Source organism: Amia ocellicauda, chromosome 3 (genome assembly GCF_036373705.1).
Source record: "Amia ocellicauda isolate fAmiCal2 chromosome 3, fAmiCal2.hap1, whole genome shotgun sequence".
NCBI classification, from domain to species: domain Eukaryota; kingdom Metazoa; phylum Chordata; class Actinopteri; order Amiiformes; family Amiidae; genus Amia; species Amia ocellicauda.
Window position 1 is genome coordinate 21,784,801 of NC_089852.1, and position 22,588 is coordinate 21,807,388.

Consider the following 22,588-nt stretch of genomic DNA (forward strand, 5'->3'; position numbering starts at 1 on the left):
ATTGGGTTTGTCTTTGTTTTGTTATGTACAGTATTCAAACAAGATGCCATTTTGGGAGATAAAGTGTTAATCTACACTTAAGGTAATTTAAAGTGGTTTTCATAGTGGTTTGTCATATTGAATAAAATCTAATTACAATGAAAAGTTTTTGTTTGTATGCTTATTTTATGTTTTTTGTTGCATTCGCAGATTTCCACAGTTCTGCACAGATCTGCACTATTCCATATCCCTTTGGTGGTGTAGTGCAGATCTGCGCAGAACTCTGGAAATCTGTGCTACACAAATTCGCCCAGAGCACTTTTCACGGTTTCACTGTTGGGTGTGCCAGAGATTGAAACATGGCCAAAACCACGCACCTTTTTAAAAATGTGACATGAACACCCACAGATGCATGCAGACATTGTTGATATCAGACAACCAAGATCACAAGATAATATTTGTTTATATACTTTTTGGACACACATTTGGTGTCTTTGTTCCACTCAATACCCTAGGGGTAGTGATAAAAACATGCCACTAGCACAAAATGTAGCTGGCTGATTATCTTTTTCATTCAGATGTCTTTAGATAAGGCATTTAATAATTAAAAACCACAAGAATATAATGTTGTTATGCATATTTTGGGAGACTGACCCATATATATATGTTTCTATGCTCTTTCCCATGTTTTTCTGATACAAGCTATGTCTCATCTCAAACATTTCAAAAAGCCTTCAACCATGCTGCAGAAAATGCTGAATTATAGAAATGAAATTGGAAATGGCAATTCTTGTCATTAACTCCGACCGCATCGGGGCTGCTGCCTATTCTTCGTGTTTCATTTGAAGGACATTCTGTGTGCCAGGTCAAATCTCACTTTTGGTTCACACATCATCACTGACACATTTCCTATGCAGAAACTGATTTGCACGCCAATCTCTGATATAATTCCACACGTCCTTCTGCCTGCTGTGATCCGCGCCTCACTGCACGTCATTTTATTCTGTTTTTCTTTTTCTCAATCTCCATTTGTACGTTTGCTTTTCCAATCTAGATGAACGAAATAGGCAATGCCATTTAGTAGGAGATGGGAGATATTTGAGGGCCGCGTAGTCGATAATGAAAACGCTGTTGTGTGTGTGCGCGTAAACGATGCCTTGAGAATTGGAAATTGCGGTCTGATGAAAAATCCCTACCATACTTAGTTCTCAAGGTTAGAAAGACCACATTTTATGTGGTGTGGTTGTGGGGGAAAATAAAACTCCTGAAGATCAAATTTAATAGTTTTCACTCGTTGCCTTCTAGAATTGCATCAATCAGATGGTGGCCAATTAGATAGATAGTGGACTCAGGCTTATCTTCTAGGCGTGGACTGAGTTTGAGGCTGACCCTGCCTATACATGAAGTAACTACAGTGGTCTCATTGCCATCAAATAATGAAACTGCTCACAGCAGGACATTCAGTTCTTATTAAGTTTCTAGAAGCTAACTGATTCCAGAGTTTAAACCTTTTTGTTTCTTTTAGAATCCAATTATTTTTCCGCCCCAATTTGAAAAAGCCAATTACTGAACTTGGCTCTGCTTTGTCTTCATTGCCACTTCAGGAGGGATCACACAAAAGCCCACATTCTCCAATACACACATTGTCAAGACCATCTGCTATTTTTCACACTGGGAGCCCCTGAATGCATACAGCCCATTTATCACACCAATCGGAGGATTTCTTGCAGATGGAGCTGCTGTAACACCCTGAACCGGCAGGCAAGCTGAACCGGCAGGTGTGAGGACGACCCCAATTTCCTACTGACAGCTTCTGCCCATCCCCTTCTCAGTGGCTCTGTGCCAAGTGAGTGTTGCCCCATAGGAACTCCTGGACAAACTGCTGGATAGACCAGAGTGGACACCAGCTTGTCCAGCCTGTAAGAAAACACTCTATCTGAGACCTGTTCCTGGATGCACTAGGCATTGGAACCATTTCTTGAAGGAACCTGGCTTCCACTACAGTACTGACTAGTTTGTTCCTAACAGATGCCTGCTGTGGTTTTCACTGCTGGTCCTGGGGGCCCCAGGGTCTCTCAGGTACTTCATTGAAAACTTAGTTCAACTAATGCTTTGCTCAAAGTGACATTTTAAAAATTGACAGAATGAACAAAAAGTTTCAGAATTCGACTGCTTTCTATCACGCTATATTTGTCCGAGCTGTTTGTGTTAATTAAAGAGTTCAGATTGCAGTTGAATTTGTCATTTAAGGGTTTGCTTAAGTAAGTGCAAGCTTAGCTGGAACAAAAATAAAGCAGGATCCCTGACCAGGGTGGATAAGCACTGCTGTAGGATATTAAGTTCTTGGCCTGAGCTGTTGCTGTGCTCAGCAGACAGAAGAAGAGCACGGATCTCTTTGCCAAGCAGTGGGAAAAAGAAATGACACCCACAAATGCGGGGCTGATATGAGCGGCCCTTTTGAGTTTTATCTTGGACTTGAACTGCAAGGATGAAGACAGGTGGGAGAGATGACAGCTCTGACAGCCTGAGCTGTGTGAAGTGAAGACAACACATTTCTGTCACACCCAAGAGCCGGCTCACGTTTACCCCAAAATGCAACGTGTCAGGTGCACTTTCTCAGAAAAATATCCACTCTGTGCTGCTGCTGCTTTCACTCCACAGCCAAGTCTAAAGCTGTTAATATCAAAGACATGAATGAAGCTGATCTGTTGAATGTCAGCCATGGATCTTATAAAACACGCAGATTTATGACAAGGCTGTCAGGCTTTCTCAGCGTTCTGAATGGCTTACTATAAATCCTAGAGCTTTGATGCTTAAGGTGATGGGGAAAATGAAAAAAAAATGAAAACTAAACTATTGCCCGTTGCATCACCAGTCACCGTTAATGTCCACTTGGACATTCACCGAATATTCACCTAACTTGCGAGAAGTTAAAAATACGCACGGAATTATTATTGTCCAACTGAGGAATTTTCACATTCTTTTGCCCACTCATCTTAATTATTTTCTCCCTCTCCCTCTCCCTCTCTCTCTCCCTTTCTCTTGGTTGTCAGCAATCAAGTGGGTGTTGTTCTGAATGTCTGGTCCTGCTTTGTTTTAATTATCCGTTTTTTCATCTTGTCAAATTGTGTCGGTGAATAAAGCGCATGGAAATGGGCAGAGGAGGTGAACAGACGCGCATTCCCGGCGGATCTGTTTGAAACACTGGGACTCCAGGCTCTTCAGCGTCGCACAGATAAGAAATAAAAATAAGCGTGGCGGTGCGCACGGCCGAAAACAGCCGCGCCGTAATGGAAACTGTCCGTGCGCTCAGGGCTTGGCACGGCGCGGCGCCCAGCGGTCAGCCGGTTCGGGGACTTGTTTGTGGCAGAAGAAGCACTTCATTACACAATGCTTGTCGTTTTAAAAAAAGCTTTAATGTGGCAGTGGCAATAAGCACTCCTATCCTCCAAAAACACCCTCCTTCTGACCCCCAAATAAGTACGCAAACACCCTTAGAAACGAGTCTATTTCGAGCGGCGCACACTTTTCGCTGCGCCGAGAAGATGAGAGAGAGAGAGAGAGAGAGAGAGAGAGAGAGAGAGAGAGAGAGAGAGACGGAGAAAAGAGAGGGAGGCAGGATAATAGTTCTGCATATTGTCAACCTTGGCAGTTGGCAGTGTTGACAACCTCCTTCTGCCCCACACGGTAAAACTGAGGGGAGCTGTGATTCAGCAAATGGGAGCTTCTTTCTCATGACCTTTCCCCATTTTATCCCACCACTCGGTCAGCCTTCGCCTACCAGACTTAGGAGTTGACATTTTGGGGGAGGGTATCTGTTATTATGGGAGTGTGATCCTGGTGCCCCCCACCCTCTCCGTGTCTTTGTTTTAAGCTGGGGGAGAAGGTGCGGGTTCAGCGCGCGCGTCGCATCTGCCTGCGGAGACGGCTCCACCATCGCCTAGGCAACAGGGCGCTCTGAGCCGCGCTGCTTTTGATGAAGCTGTCCGGAGCCTCTGCGCTCTCCATCTGCATCTGCATCTGCATCTCCATCCTCGGCCTGCGGACGCTACAACCCCACCGAGAAACGGCAAAAGGTTAATGCTAGGGAGAGAGAAGCTCGCCGCCCTTCAAAATGCCAGTGAGACGGGGCCATGTAGCGCCCCAGAACACCTACCTGGACACCATTATCAGGAAATTCGAAGGACAAAGTAAGTGCACTTTTCTTGTGGCATTATTTGTATTGTGAGTTTTGCTGTATGCTCTAAGTGTTAATAAGGGTTCTTTGTTCCACCTAAGGAAACAAATCAACAGGTTTATTTTATTTTAAAAAAACATCCACATGTAATGGTAGAGACGCAAGCAATGTCAGATCTATATTTATTTGACATCCAACTAATTAAATTGTATTTATTAACATTTCTATTTTAAAATGAATTTAGCAAATTATTGCTTTTATCTTAACTGGCAGTAACGTGTTTGTTTTTCCACGGGCAACCACGTGTTACTTATTATTATTATTGATAAATGATTAACAATTAATAATGAACTTATCACATCATATGTATGCAGGGAACTTTATAGTTTGGTTAGCCAGCAACAGCAGGATAAAAAATCTGTTCCTAATGCAATGCATGAACAATCTCTTTGTCTTTGTCGAGATTGTAGATTTAAGAAAGTAATGGTTTTATGTCCACTGATTCTGTATTGTATCTTGTGAGACTATAAATTGGGAAATATGCTTAATGTTGTAGTCCACGTCTGACGAAGTAAATTGGAAACATGACAGATGCAACTTTACCTTTAACTGGCAGACTTGCATCTGGAGTTTAGTTAAGGTCTGGCTTCCTGACCTCCAACTCCCGACTTTCACTTTTTTAACGACTAGAATTTGACTAGAAGTGATTGACCTTCCATGTATTACCTCGCTTGAACTGGGGCCATTGACCAGTATGAGGAGAGACCTGGTTCTGTATGGGTAACTAAAGCCTTGCTATAGCACCCAACATGATACAATAGTTATTGCTATTGGGCATCAACAACCCTGCCGTGCGTTTGTATGTGGAAGAGAAAGCATAAGGGTCAAGCAGGCGCAGTATATACGAAAAGGCAATAGTGACATTTGCGCGACAGTCCAATCTCACTATTCAAAAAAGTCATTTTGCATTGCGCTCTCGGCTTGCATTGAAAGCCATTTAAACATGTTTAACCTCCTGGTCCGTCCTTCCCATCAGCTGACACCAGCGAGTATAAGCAGACTCTTGGCAACGTGTTTTAAACGGTAACCTTGCTCTCTCTCTTTCTCCATCTCTCTCTACACATACTGAATACCTTTCATATACACATTTCGTCACCTTCTGCATTTTCTCCGATAATTAGATCAAACAAAAATCTATTTAGTGTATGAAATCTAGGTCCATATGAAAAAATCTATACGTATGCCTATCTATAACAAACAGGTTTTGCTCCGAGTAACATCAAGTGCTATATTGAGCACAGTCTATTCTGATGCCCCTGCAGGAGAACCTTTGGTGTTAAAAGTCATTCAGTGTAGTAAGTTAAAAGGAATCACTGTAGATGTAGGGAGACTAGTATTTGATTTTCCCTTTGCTCTTCTGTAATTATAGATAAAACAGTGTCTTTACCTGAAACCTGATTATATCACATGCCACATCTCTCTAAGGAATCAAAAAGGGGTGATACACTACTAGTAGGAGGCTGTTCTGTCACTTTTTCTAGAATGTGTCTGGAGAATGTCATGAGGATGTGGATTAGGACAGGGGTTGGTATGGGGGAGGGGACTAACTAGAACAGGATCCATCGAGAAACTGCTACTGATATGCCTCCTTTAGAGTAAATTGGTGAAATGCATTAAGTGCAAGTATTATATATTTGTTTCCATTATTATAACAATAATTTAAATGATCTACAAGAAGTCTTCTTTAATATTAGAATGCTAATAGAGAATCTTTAGGTTCAAAAACCAGTATGGTCTTTTAAAAACAAACTCTCGACGGCACTCTCAAGCCAGGCCTAGCATATGTTTGCTTGCATTGGAGTCTTTCCCAGAACTATGTAATGCACTGCTGTATGTCAGACTGGATGCAGAAAGTCTGGGGAGAGAGAGAGAGAGAGAGAGAGCGGGAGAGTGAGAGAATGAAAGACTGCCAGAGACCTAGGTGTCATGTGAACGTATCTTGTATGGTTTTTCTTTCCTGCTCCTCAGGGCAAGATGAATATATGGACTGGCAATCTATCCCTAAAGTGTCTTCAGCCTTACTCTTATTAACCCTGCTGTCACCTCCTGCTCTAGCGTCTTCTTGGGCCTGAACAAGACAGTGCTGTTGAGCTGTTTTGACAGTCCAGTCGGATAGATGCTTCAGCTAATCTCACAGGGAGCCTGTGGTTCTTCACAGGTTTTGCATGAGTTGTCCTTTCGCCTGTAACATAGGCTCCATTTAGTCTCCACGCTTAGCAAGGTCAGTCCCCTCATTACTGCAATCTGCATGTTGGGAGATTGCACTTTAAATGGCTGTCGGCTTTTTAACTCTTCTTTCCCTGTGAAGATGTAACTATTGACAATGTTTCTAGGTGAAATTTCAGTTCTGCCACCAAACTGGAGTTACTATAGAAACAAGATAAACAATACGATCCTTCAAGAAATGTCAGCTTGGTCATGTATAAACATCCTCCAAAGTATTATTGTCAATTTTAGAGACAAGAGCAATTTCTTGTTGTCTAGGAGAATTTGGCAACTTATCTTATTCATAATGTACCACAAATGTTCTAATTTTCTGCCTAAAAATATAATTGACTCACATACAATTTATTTATGTTTCTTATGTTGAATAATAATAATTAATGTGTTAATTATGTTCTCAATGTTCTCAATGTTATTCGGAAAATGGCAAGATTAATGCTTTATACAGGTTGGAATATTTGTTTAATTATTTTTTGCCATTGAATCACTTGAGCAAGCTGGCAAATGTTATCATTTTCTCAACATCATCACTGCCTTGTAACACACGCTGCATTTCTCATAGGATCACCCAAAGCAGGACGAGGGTGTTGACTCAGGCGGGAGCAAGATTTCAGACACTGTAATATTGTATAGCATTTGCCATGGTTGACAGATGTTGGATTACACTGAACATGGTGACGATTTCAAAGATCTGAGTTCACAGTCAACAATCTACCTATAATCATTTCCATTCAACAAACCATTGTATGTTTCAACTGGAAGAAAGAAAAAACGAAATCACCCCTGTCACCAAGTCAGAGTTTTTTGGTTATAGGTGCTCTGTACTGTTTGTCAGATTAAACCTTTCAGAATCAGTCATATCCAGTATTTCAAGGTATCTGAAACAGTAGCTCATATCCTGTGCTTACCACTCCCCTTTCTCTGAGAACAGGCAAGCTAATTACAGCAGGAGGTGGTTATAAATAGCTTTTTCATGTTCTGTACCAGCTCAGGAAGAAAAAGACCATTTCAATAGAAACAGACCACTAGCTTATTCTAGCATTTTTTTAAATGTATGTATCTGTTATCTAATTAAATAAAAACAAACACACACTAAAAAAGACAATCTGCACCACTCCTATAGCATTCATATGCGTTCTTAACTAATAAAATCCAGCTTAAAGTTTATTTCCCCCCCATTAAGTAATCTTACAGTTGGTTCGGTTGTTGTTAGATCGATGGCTTGCTCAGAAGAACTGTAGAATCATGCAGAATGTCTCTGACAGAGACATTACAAGGCATTACATTAAATGAAAAATCTAAATTCTGTTTAAAACTTTGAATGCTGTTATTATGTAGGTTAAACAGTTTCATCTTCATGTTCAAGTAGTATTTTTATTATTTAACACCCAGATGTTTAGATTATTTGTTTGACTGATATGGATTAATTAACAACAAGTGGACGGTTTGTACATCTGTGCTGATGTGTTGTCCAGGGCAGCCTTCTTGCTTTGAATAGTTGGCCACAGATATTTGGACACTGCTTCCTTCTTCACACAGAAGAAACAAAAATATAACAACATGTAGAGGACAATATTTTGACCAGTGCTTCCCAAGCACCTACTGGTCTGTAGCATATTTTATCCTGTAACCCGATTACATTAATCTCAAATCCACATTTAAAAAATTAATCAAAATTGTAACAATTCAAAATACTTAGTGTTCTGTATTAGTACTGCTTTTTTTATTGGCAATTACATTTTTTTCCTTTGTATGAGTGCATGATGAGTGTATAATTTAAATGCAATAAAATTAATGTTGACTGTATAGTTCATATTGTGGTGGTCAGCGATACTTTAATACCATGAATAGCTGGGCCGCTGGGTGAAAAATGTCATCATTATATTAATTTAAGTAATTTATTTTCTCTTGATGTTATAAAAGCACATACACACAAACCCACTGGAGATTGTGAATCATTTTAAGATAATCAATATGCTGACCTAACTTGGCATATGCTGGACTGCTCCAATATGCAATTAAACTTGGTTTTCATTGTAGATGTTGCCACCTAATTTGACTAATTGTGTATTGACGAGCCATAATCAATTATTATCAGACCCACAAAATGGTCTATTTGGTGCTTCGTAAATTGTGTGATTATCCTCCCATTTATAATTTTTTCTTTGCAGACACCCTCATCCAGGGCTACTTACAATTGGTACAGTATATCATGTTATTTATATTCAATTTCCCCTTTCTCCAGCTGGGTTTTTACTGAAGCAATCTAGGTAAAGCACCTTGTTCAAGGGTACACCAGCAGTGTCCCCCACCTGGGATTGAACCCAGTTTCAGGGTCTTTTTTTTTTTTTTTTTTTAACAGGGCCTCAGCTTTTGTTGTCTCTATGATGACTAGAGATAAACGAACATGGTCTCTGAGTTGATTCTGTTCATTTCTAGTGGTGCCTTTTTAAAAAGGCCAGCCAACCCTCTGTGCACGCCTTTGGAATGGACTGTGAGTTTTGATCCTGCCTCGTTTAATGTAGTGATTACAGTCAAGTCAGCTGGCATCAACAGGTCGCTGTGGTGGGCAATTACTGTGAAAGAATTATTACTTCTAGCTGAAAGAAGTTACTAAAATACATGAGAATCCCTTCATAGGATCTACATTCACGCTCATTTCGTATGGTATAGAGAATGACCTCCATAGCACTCCAGTGTTGTCAAAATCAGCTGCTCAAGTTGTTTATAGAAGTTAAGGTGTTCAACAGCAGGACACCAACTTGCAGTGGGAGGGGAGAGGGGGCTGGGTTGCATTGTTTCATTCCTGCAAATGAAACATCCCAGCGGAGTGATGAACAAGCACCAAGTCAGCAGATTTGTTCCTTCTCCGTGGGCTGCGTGGGCTCAAGATTACGTCTCTTGAGCATCAGTACTCCCCAGCTGAGGAAGGAGATATCGTCTCTGCGTTGTTCTTAAAGCCACCTAGTAGGCTAAAGCTTTAGCGATTTATCTTTTGAAAACGTCCTATTGTGTTTCTATTAATCATGTGATGCAATCCCTTCACACTGCCCTCTGGGCTATCCTCAGTCGTCCTTCTTTTTAATCCTGTAACAGTCCAGTGAGAGGGGAGCCAAGGCAAATTTTAAAGCATTCAAAAAGGAAAAGAAAATCTGCCGAGACAGATTCAGCCCTTCTTGAGCCCACATCAAGAAGCTGACAGCTGTGAGCCAGGTATCAGCAGAGGATGATGCTCATAGCCATGTGAATAATGTATAGCCTGTAGAGAGAGTTCTAATGTAATATGCAGGAACCTGTAGCATACAGATGACGGAAAGCAAGTTCTGAGACATCTGGTTTCCAGCATTGCTAGTAGACTTTTTCCACTGATAGAAAACAAAACGTCTGCCTTTGTCAACAGCTTTGCTATACAGATGTTTCAGTTGTGCAGAAGATCAGCGTCCCTGTAGGGTTAGGGTTGTGTGTTTCCGATGGCAGGATGGCATGAGTAAACTTATTAATGCAATAAGCAGCCCAGCAGAATGGTCTTTTAGTCAAATATGCAGTCTTATATAAAACACAAACACTGTTGTGGTGTCTGTGAGTCTGGCTTCACATACACAACGTGGAAAATATTTACCCCTCTGGCACTTGAAACAATGTTTTTCGGAGATGCATTTAGATAAATACATATTTTTAATCAAGGCATACTTGTCACTTTTTTTCAGAGGTTGTTGATCAAAGATGCTACCAAGTGGAGACTTAAGGCTCCTGTTGATTACTCTTAGGGTGTGCCAACCATCCAAAGTTTCCACACTGTCTTCAGTTGCAATATGTTCCCTATTTTTTGACTAGGCTGAATCAGTGTTCAACAAACTCTGGAAAGATACCATTGATTTAAATAGGTGGGGCTTAATTAATGATATGTAGAAAAATGAAAAATGGAGGATGGGAATACTTCCCACTACAGCTGAATCTATCTATTTCTGTGTATTTCTTATTTCACTTATTTTTGTCTAGCGATGAACAGCACACTCTGTACTATTAAAGCACAACACGTAGACCTAGTGTTTGACTGGCGATGAGCAGCTTGGGTTTCCAGACCTTTGAAAACAGCCCCATCCCGTTGCTTAATCCTCATGTGATAACACAAGTGCTGCCTCCTCTGCCTAGCAACTGGGTAGTGAACACCATCATTGTTGTGTATTTGCTTTGTGATGGACACAGGACCCAGTGCTGAAGCGTCACCTTTGGGGACTGCAAAGTGTAAGAAAAAGCCTTCAAGATACACCCAGAGATAGAGCCAAATTTCCACCATTGGTGAACCATCCCCAGTTTCCCTTTCTTTTTTCTCTCTATTTAAAAAATAAAATAAATCATGGTATCTCTCAGCAATATCCAGTGCTCTCCGATAATATTAGCGCATGGTATACAGGTCAAACTGCCATCCATAACAGACCCCCTCAGGCTAGCAACAGACGTCCAGAGTCGATCCTGGGGGTGAACGTATTCATATTCAGACAGGTGGCTAGGCTCCATATATTTCCTGCTCCCTCACCACTGGCACACTGTTAATTTCCTCATTTCTTTCCGTTTGTTTCGGTTGTGAGCAAGATTTGTCAGGTGGAAGAAGCTGATGTGTCTGAAAAGAAGCCTGGAGCGCAGCTTTGTCACCAGCTGACAACATTGTGTTTAATTGCCACAAGGTAGTGTCCAAGACCTTTTTTTCCTCCCCCATAAATTTATATATATATAGTTTTGATTATGTGCTGCAATTGAACCAGGAGTCTTATCTGTGTGTGGCAGTATCAAAATAGCTCTCTCTGGGCTATGATGGGATATTCAGTCAAATGTCAGGCAGGTAATCTCAATGTCAAAGCACACATAAAAGCTGCCACTTCTATATTCCCCAAATACTGTAGTGATGAATGAAGGTATTTCACAGCATAGACAGTTAATGGAAAAAAAAAGCAACATAGCTTTGTGACTACTGTTTTAAATGTGTATTTTGTTCCCAGGCACATTGGTCATGGACCTTAGAGAAAACTGAGGTAGAATTGCACGACTTTGTGGGGCTGTATGACTATGAGTAATAAGATAAATGGAGAGATTCCGAATTGATCTTTACCTTTAAGAGCTAGTTTCACAGACCTGGATTAGCACTACTCTACCCAAAATAACATTTGTTAGTCATGGACTAGTACTAATCTAGGTCTATGAAACCGGCCCTTAGTCATATGAATTTCTATAGACTGGGACTATAAATATATAATATTTATATTAATATAAAAATGGGAAATGCAAGTGAATAGCAGAGCCATTATATAAAGTTCAAATGATCATTGCTCTTGTTCCTCTGGTTTCCATCTCTTCCCCTGGAGAGTCTCTTCCTGTTGGAACCGGTCTTCCCTAATGGGGTGCAGACTGTTTGGCTGGAGATATTGAGGAGTCCACACAGACTCCTAGGTCTTTCTCATGCATTACTTCATCTAGTTCTATTCCTCCCGTAGTGTAATTATAGTGGACATTTTTGTTACCTGGATGTAATACATTGCACTTGTCCACATTGAATTTCATCTGCCAGGTGTCGGCCCACAACTTAATATTATCTAAGTCCCTTTAAATAGCCTGTGCTGCCGAGATTGTATCTGCTGAGCCACCTATTTTAGTTTAATCTGCAAAGTTTGCTGTCTATCCCAGAGTCCAGATCATTAATATAGATTAGAAAAAGCACAGGCCCTAGTACTGATCCCTGTGGAACTCCACTAACAACCTCACTCCAGTTAGAAGCGACTCCTCTAATCGACACCCTCTGTTTCCTATACATCAACCAGTTCATAATCCATCTACTTACATTACCCTGAATGCCTACAGCTTCCAATTTGAGGATCAGTCTTTGGTGTTGATAGTCTGTAGACTACAGGGGATGTAGCTTCAGAGTAAGTCTCAAAGGCAGAACAAGAAGAAAAATATAATTCAATCATAATATTGATATGTATACAATGCAGGGAAGCCTGCAAGGGAGTTACACACTGACAGTTGATGTTGGGTTTGAAATCTGTACAAACCAACACACTGTTTTTCAAATCTGGTCATTGAGCACCAGAGCATTTGTGTTTTTTTTAGTTTTTGTATCCCACCTGAGCTGTTCAGCAGTTAAATTAACTAATGATTCCCTAAACTGATCTACAGCTAAAGATTTCAGGAAGAGCTATAACAAACCTAGTGAATTGTGGCTTGGGAGGAGTCAAAAAGTAGCAGAACGCAGTAATCATTCTCCCTTAAGCATTTCACCTAATTGCCTCCTCATCCTGCAGGCCGCAAGTTCCTGATTGCCAATGCCCAGATGAAGAACTGCGGCATCATCTACTGCAACGAGGGCTTTTGCCAGATGTTCGGCTTCTCGCGAGCAGAGATCATGCAGCAGCCCTGCACCTGCCCCTTCCTGGTGGGGCCTGGCACCATGAAGACTGCTGTGGCGCAGCTGGCACAGGCCCTGCTGGGCTCTGAGGAAAGAAAAGTGGAGATCCTGTACTACTCCAAGGAGGGTAAGGAGGAAATGTTGCCCAGTCTCCTATACTGGGTTACTTTATTTTATTATTATTATTTTTTCTCCTTCAATTTCTAAGGTCCAAGCCAAATCATACTTTGACTTTTGGAATCGTGAATGACAATGAAGCAAATGTACTTGGTCAATGTTTAATTTATGCCCAAAGTCACTTTCTACTGCTTGAAACGTAGTGAAAACGCGATAGGTCATGAGATTGTAATTTGCGATTTGCGGGTAGGTCAAAGTTTTTTTGGATCTAGAAGGTAAATCAGGGTAGAGATGCAGGTACACAGGAATAGGATGGTAAAGTTATCAAGGAATGAAAATGGTCACTTGTGGACATTAAAAGTCACTAGTGTTTGATAATCTTAGTATTCCTAATACCAGGGTCACATGACACAAAATTTAAATTCAGACACCACATCACCTCCCTTACAAGGTGTTTCTTCCTAGCAATCTTAAGTCTATGTTATGTTAACATTTATATTGCTGCAGTCAGTGGGATAAGCTGTATCAAATAGGGCTTCAGCATATAGGTATTCACTTAGCTTTCATTCAGAAAATAACTTAGAAAATCTTCTTAGATACATTGTGAGATCCGCAGTTTGAAACCAGTGCTCTGAGTCGTAGTTCACTGCTGGTCTCAAATGTAAAAACATTCCCTATGTTTATAGTGGAAGCGCTGCCCCACAGTAACACTTAAAATGTTATATTATCATTAAAAAAAGTATATTGTTATAGCTTTTATGGTGTTAAGGCATCGACCACACCAAGCCAGAGGAGCTTTTCCAGAACAGGAGGGACACACGCACCCAGGGACACAAATGGAAATTGGGCTTCAAGACATTCAAACCTGAAAACAGGAGACACTTCTTCACAGAGAGAGTTGTCACAATCTGAACAAACTCCCCAGCGATGTGGTTGAAGCTGAAAATTTGGGAACATTTAAAAATAGACTGGATAGGATCCTTGGATCACTTCGTTATTAATGGACACCAAACGAGCACGATGGGTCGAATGGCCTCCTCTCGTTTGTAAACTTTCTTATGTTCTTATGAATCATGCAGGCATATTATGAACCTCCAGGACCCCTGTAGTGTTAACAGTAACCCACCTTGTGAACTGTGTGAAGCTGTGTGCTCTGACATCTTTAATTGCTGTTTGCAAACAGTCAGCTCTCTGTTTGAAATATATTTTCCATTGAGGTTATTAGATGTGAGATCCTGCTCGTAGAGTTTTGAGTTGGGAATTGATTGGTGGAGCCTCTGAAGGCATCTGTCTTAGTAACAGGGCTCTCCTCCAGCTCAGCATACACAGTACAGCCCTGCACTCTTCTACTTCCTGTAAATGCTTACACTCCATCGCAAGACTCAATAACTGGTAATGTCATTGCTTGATTACACTCCAGTCCTTTCCCTGGTTTAACTCCGGCTGAACTTTTCGGGAATGGGTTGCTTGCAAAGGTCGCTTAGGCACCATTTCTCATCTTTACAGATAAACTTGCCTTCATTGAAATGCAGGCCTACAATCTCTAATACATCTGATTCCTTCTAAAGGCAATCTAAATATTTAAACGTGTGTGTTTACTTATTGACACACCTGTTTTCATTATATGATCATTTCACACATTAACAATCCGTACACACTGTACCATCGAGCACTGCTTTTAAATGCTTTAGTGGTCTTCCATCTCCAATCTCCTGCTGAAATAACAATAAATATTCTCCAGTACAAGCCACCGTCCATCTGTTAGTCTATTGCTTATCAGCAATAAACGCTGGTCATCCATTCTTATGTTTTCTCACCACCTTTTTATTGTCAAGGGTTGCGGAGGGGTTGTTCTATTACCAAGTGTCACAAAGTGATCTGGATCATTAGGAATTCCCTTCAGCTATATTTGATTCTTTTATTCCTCCGTTGTGTGCGTGGTGAAATTGTCAACATGCAGGAGAGGCTACATCATATCCCTGAAGCTGTTATCTTTGCAGTCACGCATTTATGCCACATGCAGGCAATGTATTGTTCAGACAGTCACAGTCCAGTAATAATTGGGAAACAGTACGTGTTTCTATTCATGAAGGATTGATGTGCTTCGGGGGGGCAGGTATAGGGAACGGACAGGTGTCCCTGGAGGAAGGATCAGTGCAACAACAGTGTCAACTCTATGCTCGTGCAAAAGCTTCATCAAACACACCCATCGGGCACAGGCTGGGAGGGACAGCCATGTAATAAGCTGCATCTCCCAGGAGGACGCATCGATTGGCCAGCAGAGCCTGTGCCCATCTCGACACGCCAGCAGTCCGATCGATTCCATGCGGGAGAAGATAAAACTCAGTTGAACGCTGTCCTTCGCAGATAGCTTCAGCATAGCAGTCCCAGGCCTCAGTCCCAGTGGTGCGGATTGTATCTCTTCTCATCATGCAGAAAGGAAGGGAATTATATGGTGGATGCATGATGATCCTTAAATGCAAGTTTGCCCTTGTAAATTTACCATAGCACTTTTACCATGGTTTTACAGTGGTTTGCTTTGGGACCTGTATGCCTTCACTCTGCTTTACTACACTGGACCATGGGAATACCATGCTATGCCATGATCAATATTTCTAAGGCATGTTTACTATGGTAGATCGTGTTCATTGTCACTATGTTCATGGTACTCTGTTGGAAAGCACTTTGAAGGCATCAGAAAGTAAAAATCCTACGTGTTACTTGCATTATGGGGGTGGTTTTTGTCTTTTTTGCCCCCCCCACCCCCTCCCTTGTTGGGAACACTTTCTAAATTGTAAATGACACTTCGTAATTGATTAAAAAACAAATATAATGCATGACACAGAATACTTTTATAAAGTGTTAACATATGTGAACAGTGCACCACCTGAAAGTAATGTGCAATTAAGGTGTCCTTTTATCTAGTTCAGAAAATAAAGCCAATAAACATGTAATTTGCAACCACCTGATTTAAAGCATATTATAACAGGGTGTTCCAACTCCTCTAGACAAACATTTAAGAGTTTTGTATTTCTGCTATCAGATCCACTTAAATAAGTCCTCATGTGAACTTATCTTTTTTATTCATGGTTGTATGTGTACAAGTTTGTGTCAGGCACAGGAGGTGTATGCATGTCTGTGGGTGTCTGACCATCCCCGTGTGACATTTAAAGTGTGTTTGCTGGAGACTTAGTGCATTGTTACTGTGTGCTGTATTACACAGCATTTTAGATATGCGTCAGGCTTAAGATAGCTGTTCCTTTCTCTCTCTCCCCCCATCCCCGTGCTGTTTTCCAGATCACACTCTTAGATCAAGACTATTTAAATGGCACCTTTTCAAACCTCAAAGCAGCACATTGGGAATCTACATTTTTTTCCATTTTTATTTCTCTCTTGTTTCATAACCTATTGTCCATAAATGTTTTCTTCTTTTTAATTATTTATCAGACAATTTGTTTTGATAGTGATGTTAAGAATAAAATGTAATTGCAATCAGTTACAAGGAAATAAAACATATGAATTTAAAAGGACTGTGCTTTAACGGGTTTTAATTAATATAATGATTTTGGCTACCAGCAAATTCCTTTCGTTGGTACTGTTACCTTTAGGCCTTCCATGCCCAGGTACAAAATTTTCTATACCATTGAGCTGATAAAGCTGAAAAAGGAATCGGATTGTGGGAATCTTATTTTCGAGGAGCCAAATGTTACGAAACATGCCCTGTTTGGTAAAAACATCTAATTGAGCTCGCTGGAGAAAACGGTGTGATCCACAGTGCTAATTCTGTAATGGGGACTCCACTATCTTGTTTTGATTATGAAGATTTAATTACAGCCGATACACTGCTGCCACGAGCTCTGTGGCACGCCAGCTTAAAAGTGCATCATGAGATGAGGAACTGAAAACAATGGGAGTGTAATTACACTAGCAGGCTTGCAGTGTTTTTTTTCCTGCCTTCGTGCCAGAGGGGTTTGGTGGACCAGCTCCTGCAAAGACATTTCAGTATGGTGAGGATTGTGGGGAATTAGCTAGTGCGGCTCGTATGGACATTGGACTGGTGTCACTGCTTTTCAGGCAGAACCAGACTGGAAGCATGGATGCTTATTGTGTAGTTTAATATTCTGGGGTGGGGGGTTGGGGAAGAGGTATTGTTTTCTGTCTGGAAAGCACTGGCTGCATTCTGGCTTTATTCTCTGCATTGTGTTCATTGGGGGTTGAACTGGGCACTCGCTTCGCTTTATGTGTTCTTATTCCCCGTGCTGTCATAACCTCCCTTGCAATGCAGGTTCACCCTGGTAAATTTACCATAGGATGTGTTCACTTTTAATACGGTTTTACTGTGGTTTTGCCCCAGTTTACAGTGGTTTCCTATGGGCGCAAACATGCTTTTCCTAGGCAATGCTATGATATACCACAATACCTATTTCTAAGGCATGTTTACTATGGTAGACCATGGATTCTACATGCTGGGGTGCAGTAAAGCACAGTGAAGACAGGTTAAAAGCACTGGAAATCACTCAAGGGTACAACCTTAGTAAAGATCCTTTTGAAGCTACATCCCTGAAGATTTTGGTATTCATTTAAGTGGTTTATCTTCCTCTCCCTGAAGGCTGAACTGAAATTAATTGATAACTGTTTATAAAGCAACCCCATAATAGAGAAATAAGCTCTTGTCTTTTTATTTAACTTCTGAGGGCAGATTTCCCTCCCAGCAGTGTGCGCAGGCTGCCACTGTAATGGAAATGTGATTAGGATGCTTATTCCCTGTGTACCTGCTGGGTTCATGTGCACCTTATCCAGCACATTTCTGCAGCAGTTCGGAAAAATAAATTTCATTGAGTGGTAATTAATTGTCATTATTGTTCCATTAAGCACTGCAGGTTTCCACATATAGACCGCATTATTGACAGTGGGGGACAGGGATAAATTGCCTTTATTTATTTATGTATGTATTTATTTATTTAAAAAAAAACCTGTGATGATCTCAATAGTTTATTTAAAATAACCCCATAGTGTCTTTTGAAATAACATTTAAGTTTGGGTGAATAGGCCTTCCATCACTTCCTTCTTGTTGTGGTGTTTATAGCTCGTTGATTCAAGAGCAAAGGTTTTTAAAATGTCCTGGAAGTGAATCAACATCCAAACACAGATAAGTTCCTTGAATTTATCTGCCACTTGTTTCCTCTGCTCGCGGTCTGTGGATTTAGCTTGAAGTAGTTGTTTGGGTTAACGGTGTCGACTCATTTCTGGATCGCTCACATTTCCTCCTAAATTAGAATCTTCTGGGTGAATCATATCATCCACCAAAAGACTTAAAGGTTTTCCCTTTCCCAAAATAAACATGCAAGAGTAATAATTCAGAACAAGTGGCATGCTGTGTATACTGATGTCTGGGGATTTCTTAGCCAAAATCTAAACACAAGCCCTTTAGCTATTTTTGCTTAAAATGTGGTATCTTCTTCTTCTATTTCTTCTCATTCTGTTTCCTCTTCTCATTCTTCTCCTCCTTCTCCTTCTGATACCTTTATCCAAGACAATGTATTCAATGAGCTTTAATTAATTATATTTACTGAAACTTAACCGAAAAGGTGAAATCTTGTAAACCCTGAACCTAATTCCAATGCCAAGTTCAGTCTTGGAAAGGGATAATATTAAATAGACAAGTTTGTGCAAAAAGTGCTCAGTCAGTGTTGGAACTGCATGTGAAATACAGCATCCTCGTCCGTGTATTCATAGAAGTTGCCAGTAGCAACATGAAGACAGCAATCTAAAGTAGAGGGAAGCAGTATTTATTTGAATCCATTGGTCCAGAAGGTTTTATTGTCTCTTAATGGTGTCAGCCTTAACATGAGGTCTTGTTTCTAATTTTTAGATGTGCCTGTGATCGCTGGTAGTTTCATTTCAATGCATGGAAATAGTATACCAAGACAACAGTACCATTTGATTATGGGTAACAAGACACTGTCACACTGAGACCAATAAACACAACAATGACCAAAATACAGAGAATGATGCTTGCACAGCTGTGTGTGTGTGTGTGTGTGTGTGTGTGTCTGTCTGTCTGTCTGTCTGTCTGTCTTTCTGCGAGTGTGTGTGTTTGTGCCGTGGATGAAAAGGGTCTGCTTTTTGTGATGCTAATGTGGTTCCCCTACTTTCTTTGTGACACTCAGCGGTGATGTATTTCATCAAAAGCTGTTTTTAATGAGAGCGTTCTGGATTGTGGCAACAGAGGTCACATAACAGAGATTTGGAAGAATGGCCTCGAGGAAATGCTATACATTTAGGAACAGAAACCATCCACACTTGTTGAAATGACTGCAGTCATAGTAATATGTGGGCGGGGATACTGAAGTGCATCAGTTGCTACTTATTAAGGAAAGCACTCTCAATAGTGAAGAGAGTTTTAAGTCTTCATGCTTTAAGGTTCTACCATTTTGTTTTCCTTTTTCTTTGGTGAATCACACTGGGGAGAAAAATAGAGAAAAAGATGATGTTGTTGACTTTATAACTGCCAAGAGCTGTGTTGTGCTGTGAGGTGAGGTTAGAGTGGACTGGGTGCAGAGGGTGCAGGTATATACTTCTGTACCTCATGATGCCAGCTGTCAGGGAGGATTATCTACCCCCTACCGCTGACTCTCACTGTCCCCTGCCCCTCAGGGGTGCAAGTCTCCTCTAACTAATCAGACTCCCTTCGTTTATGCCCTGTTAATCTCTCTCTCACTCTCCTTCTATTTCTACCTTAAAAGTGCATTATCTGCTGCTGTTCTTTTCCCAGACGTTTCCAGGAGCTCAGTTTACATGGTTTGAGTGACACTCCCCCTAAAGGCTTAGAAGCTGTGCCCTAACAACACCAATCCTACGTTACTGTAAGAGAGTGCTTGGCTGGCTTTACAATATAAAAGTTGGTCTTTCTGCCACATTAACCTGCAGTGTACGTGATGCAGACACCAGCTGTTTGCTCATTCCCAGAGCACACAAGACACATTTCCCTGGCCCAGCTCAGAAGTACCTTTGTTTAGTTTGTAGTTGCTATTGCTGGCTTTATTGCTTTTTTTTGTTATATTGCTGCATCTGGTACTACCATTTGCTCCACTGTCATTTTTTAATTTTGTACATTTTTTATTCTGTGCTTTTTTCTGTTAGAGCTCTCTGACATGCCTAAACTTTGCATTACGTATCTCTACCATTTCTTGTTCATTGTGAGTGGCGTTGTAAACAATTAATCTGATAGTGATACAAGTATTTTCAGTTGGAAACCAATACACTTTGCCTCAGTTTGTGGAAGGATGCCATGGCCTCACGTCCTTCTGACTTCTGCTCTCCTGGACTCCCAGGACCATCTATTTTATAAAGGTCTTGGAAACCATTCAATGTGACTGCAAAATCTGTTATATATGTAATGGATTTGCTCATTCTTTAACCAGGAGAGAGCCCAAGGCTGACCTGCCAGGCTGCCCAGAATCCAAACAATGGTAATTGTACAAGATTCAAAAAAAGAAATCTGCCTGAGAAAGATGAAGGGGCTGTCTGTCTGTCAGTTAGCACTTGTCCTTCTGTTCCCCTCTGTCTACACGCGTCTCTCCTTCCCCCCTCTGCAAGTTTCCCTTCAGCTTTCCAATACAGCCGCCTCAGTGTAAAGTACCCATTTCGCTCACCATGGAAATCACTCATGACTCGCCCGTGGCCCTCTTATCTACAGCAATTTTCCTGTATTTGCTCTTTAGAGTAGGGAGGATCAGAGGAAGCCTTGCTGGTAGAAGTGCTGTGCCCCCCTAAGAAATGGAACAGCTGCTGATGTCCAATACAGCACAGTGCTGCCTGACTCTCTCACTTAGCTCTGTCTCATGGCATCTCAGTGTGTAGCCCTTCCTCTCCTCTCTGACATCACTTCCACCCCATGTCTGTGTGTGCCCTTCTCATCACTTCCACAGAGTAGTTTAAGTTGGGCTTTTTCCTCTTCTGTATTTTTTCCTGTTTTCCTGTTGTGTGTATGCACAGTGCAAGGAATGGCAAGGAATTGAAATTAAGAACATAAGAAGAACATAAGAACATTAGAAAGTTTACAAATGAGAGGAGGCCATTCGACCCATCATGCTCGTTTGGTGTCCATTAATAACTAATAGGATCCAAGGATCCTATCCAGTCTATTTTTAAATGTTCCCAAATTTTCAGCTTCAACCACATCGCTGGGGAGTTTGTTCCAGATTGTGACAACTCTCTGTGTGAAGAAGTGTCTCCTGTTTTCTGTCTTGAATGCCTTGAAGCCCAATTTCCATTTGTGTCCCCGGGTGCGTGTGTCCCTGCTGATCTGGAAAAGCTCCTCTGGTTTGATGTGGTCGATGCCTTTCATGATTTTGAAGACTTGGATCAAGTCCCCACGTAGTCTCCTCTGTTCCAGGGTGAAAAGGTTCAGTTCCTCAGTCTCTCAGTAGGACTTTCCCTTCAGACCTGGAATAAGTCTGGTTGCTCTCCTCTGAACTGCCTCTAGAGCAACGATATCTTTCTTGAAGCATGGAGCCCAGAACTGTACACAGTATCCAGATGAGCTCTAAGTAGCGCATTGTACAGTCTGAACATTACTGCCCTTGTTTTCAATTCTACACTTTTGACAATATACCCTAACATTCTGTTTGCCTTTTTTATTGCTTCCCCACATTGTTTGGATTAATATACATTAATATAAAAATGGGAAATGCAAGTGAATAGCAGAGCCATTATATAAAGTTCAAATGATCATTGCTCTTGTTCCTCTGGTTTTCATCTCTTCCCCTGGAGAGTCTCTTCCTGTTGGAACCAGTCTTCCCTAATGGGCTGTAGACTTTGTGCAGTGCTGCCCTAGCATGACAGGTGTCTGTCGTTACAAAAAATAAATGGTCATATTATAGTTTCCACAGATAGTGTTTTGTTGTTGTTGCTGTCAGCAGTGTTTCTGAATTGATCGTTATCTGAGATGGTGACTGAAGCTGTACTACCCAGGAGGCCGATGTTAAATAACAGGTCCTCAGACTGGCACAGAGAGAGAAAAATAAGTGTGGGAGAAAAAAAAGGGGTCCTTCTGGTGTAACAGGCTCTAAGTGTGATGAATGAGGGCTGGAATTGGAGCCGAGCACAGGTTTCGTTTGATTACTTCTGCAACGGATGGAAGCTTGTGAAAGTGCCTGGAACCAAGAGAGTGACTGATTATGCTGCGGCGAAAATGGAAAGCAAGGCGGCAAGGGAGAGCGCACAAAGACGCATTAAAAGATCCTAGACAGACTGCTGCTTATTACGAGTTACAGTTGAACACATTCAATTAATTATATGTGCATGTACTGTGTCAGTGCAATGTCAGAGATGGGGGGAGATGATGGAGCATTTTATATAGTATTATATAGCTGAATTATGTGTACTGACTAAATGTCTGTTCTTACCCCCCCACCACCACCACCCAACAGCAGACTTAATCATCTTTGCTAATTTTTAATTATTAGCCACATGCAGCAGATGGAGGTCAGGGAGAGCTTGTTGGGGTCGCTATGGCAACATCTGCTGGAGATAAGCAGGTTGTCCCGGCTACAATTACTGGGGCTACAGTGTCAGCCTGCGTCTCTGCCTGCACCCAGTCTTACTCGATAGCACTGATATTCCAGAGT

The 22,588-nt window shown here is 41.2% G+C and overlaps 1 protein-coding gene across 2 annotated transcripts in view; it reads left to right on the forward strand.

Moving 5' to 3' along the window:
* The first annotated feature begins 3,704 nt into the window (after positions 1 to 3,704).
* The window catches only part of kcnh6a (potassium voltage-gated channel, subfamily H (eag-related), member 6a), a 58,709-nt gene continuing 39,825 nt past the window's right edge, over positions 3,705 to 22,588 (forward strand). The window contains exons 1-2 of one of the 2 annotated variants that reach the window (XM_066698474.1): positions 3,705 to 4,169; positions 12,736 to 12,966. In XM_066698474.1, coding sequence (XP_066554571.1) covers positions 4,094 to 4,169; positions 12,736 to 12,966 — 307 coding nt within the window. In that variant the 5' untranslated portion in view covers positions 3,705 to 4,093. The remainder of the gene's footprint in view (positions 4,170 to 12,735; positions 12,967 to 22,588) is intronic. The other variant, XM_066698473.1, reaches the window with a different exon arrangement.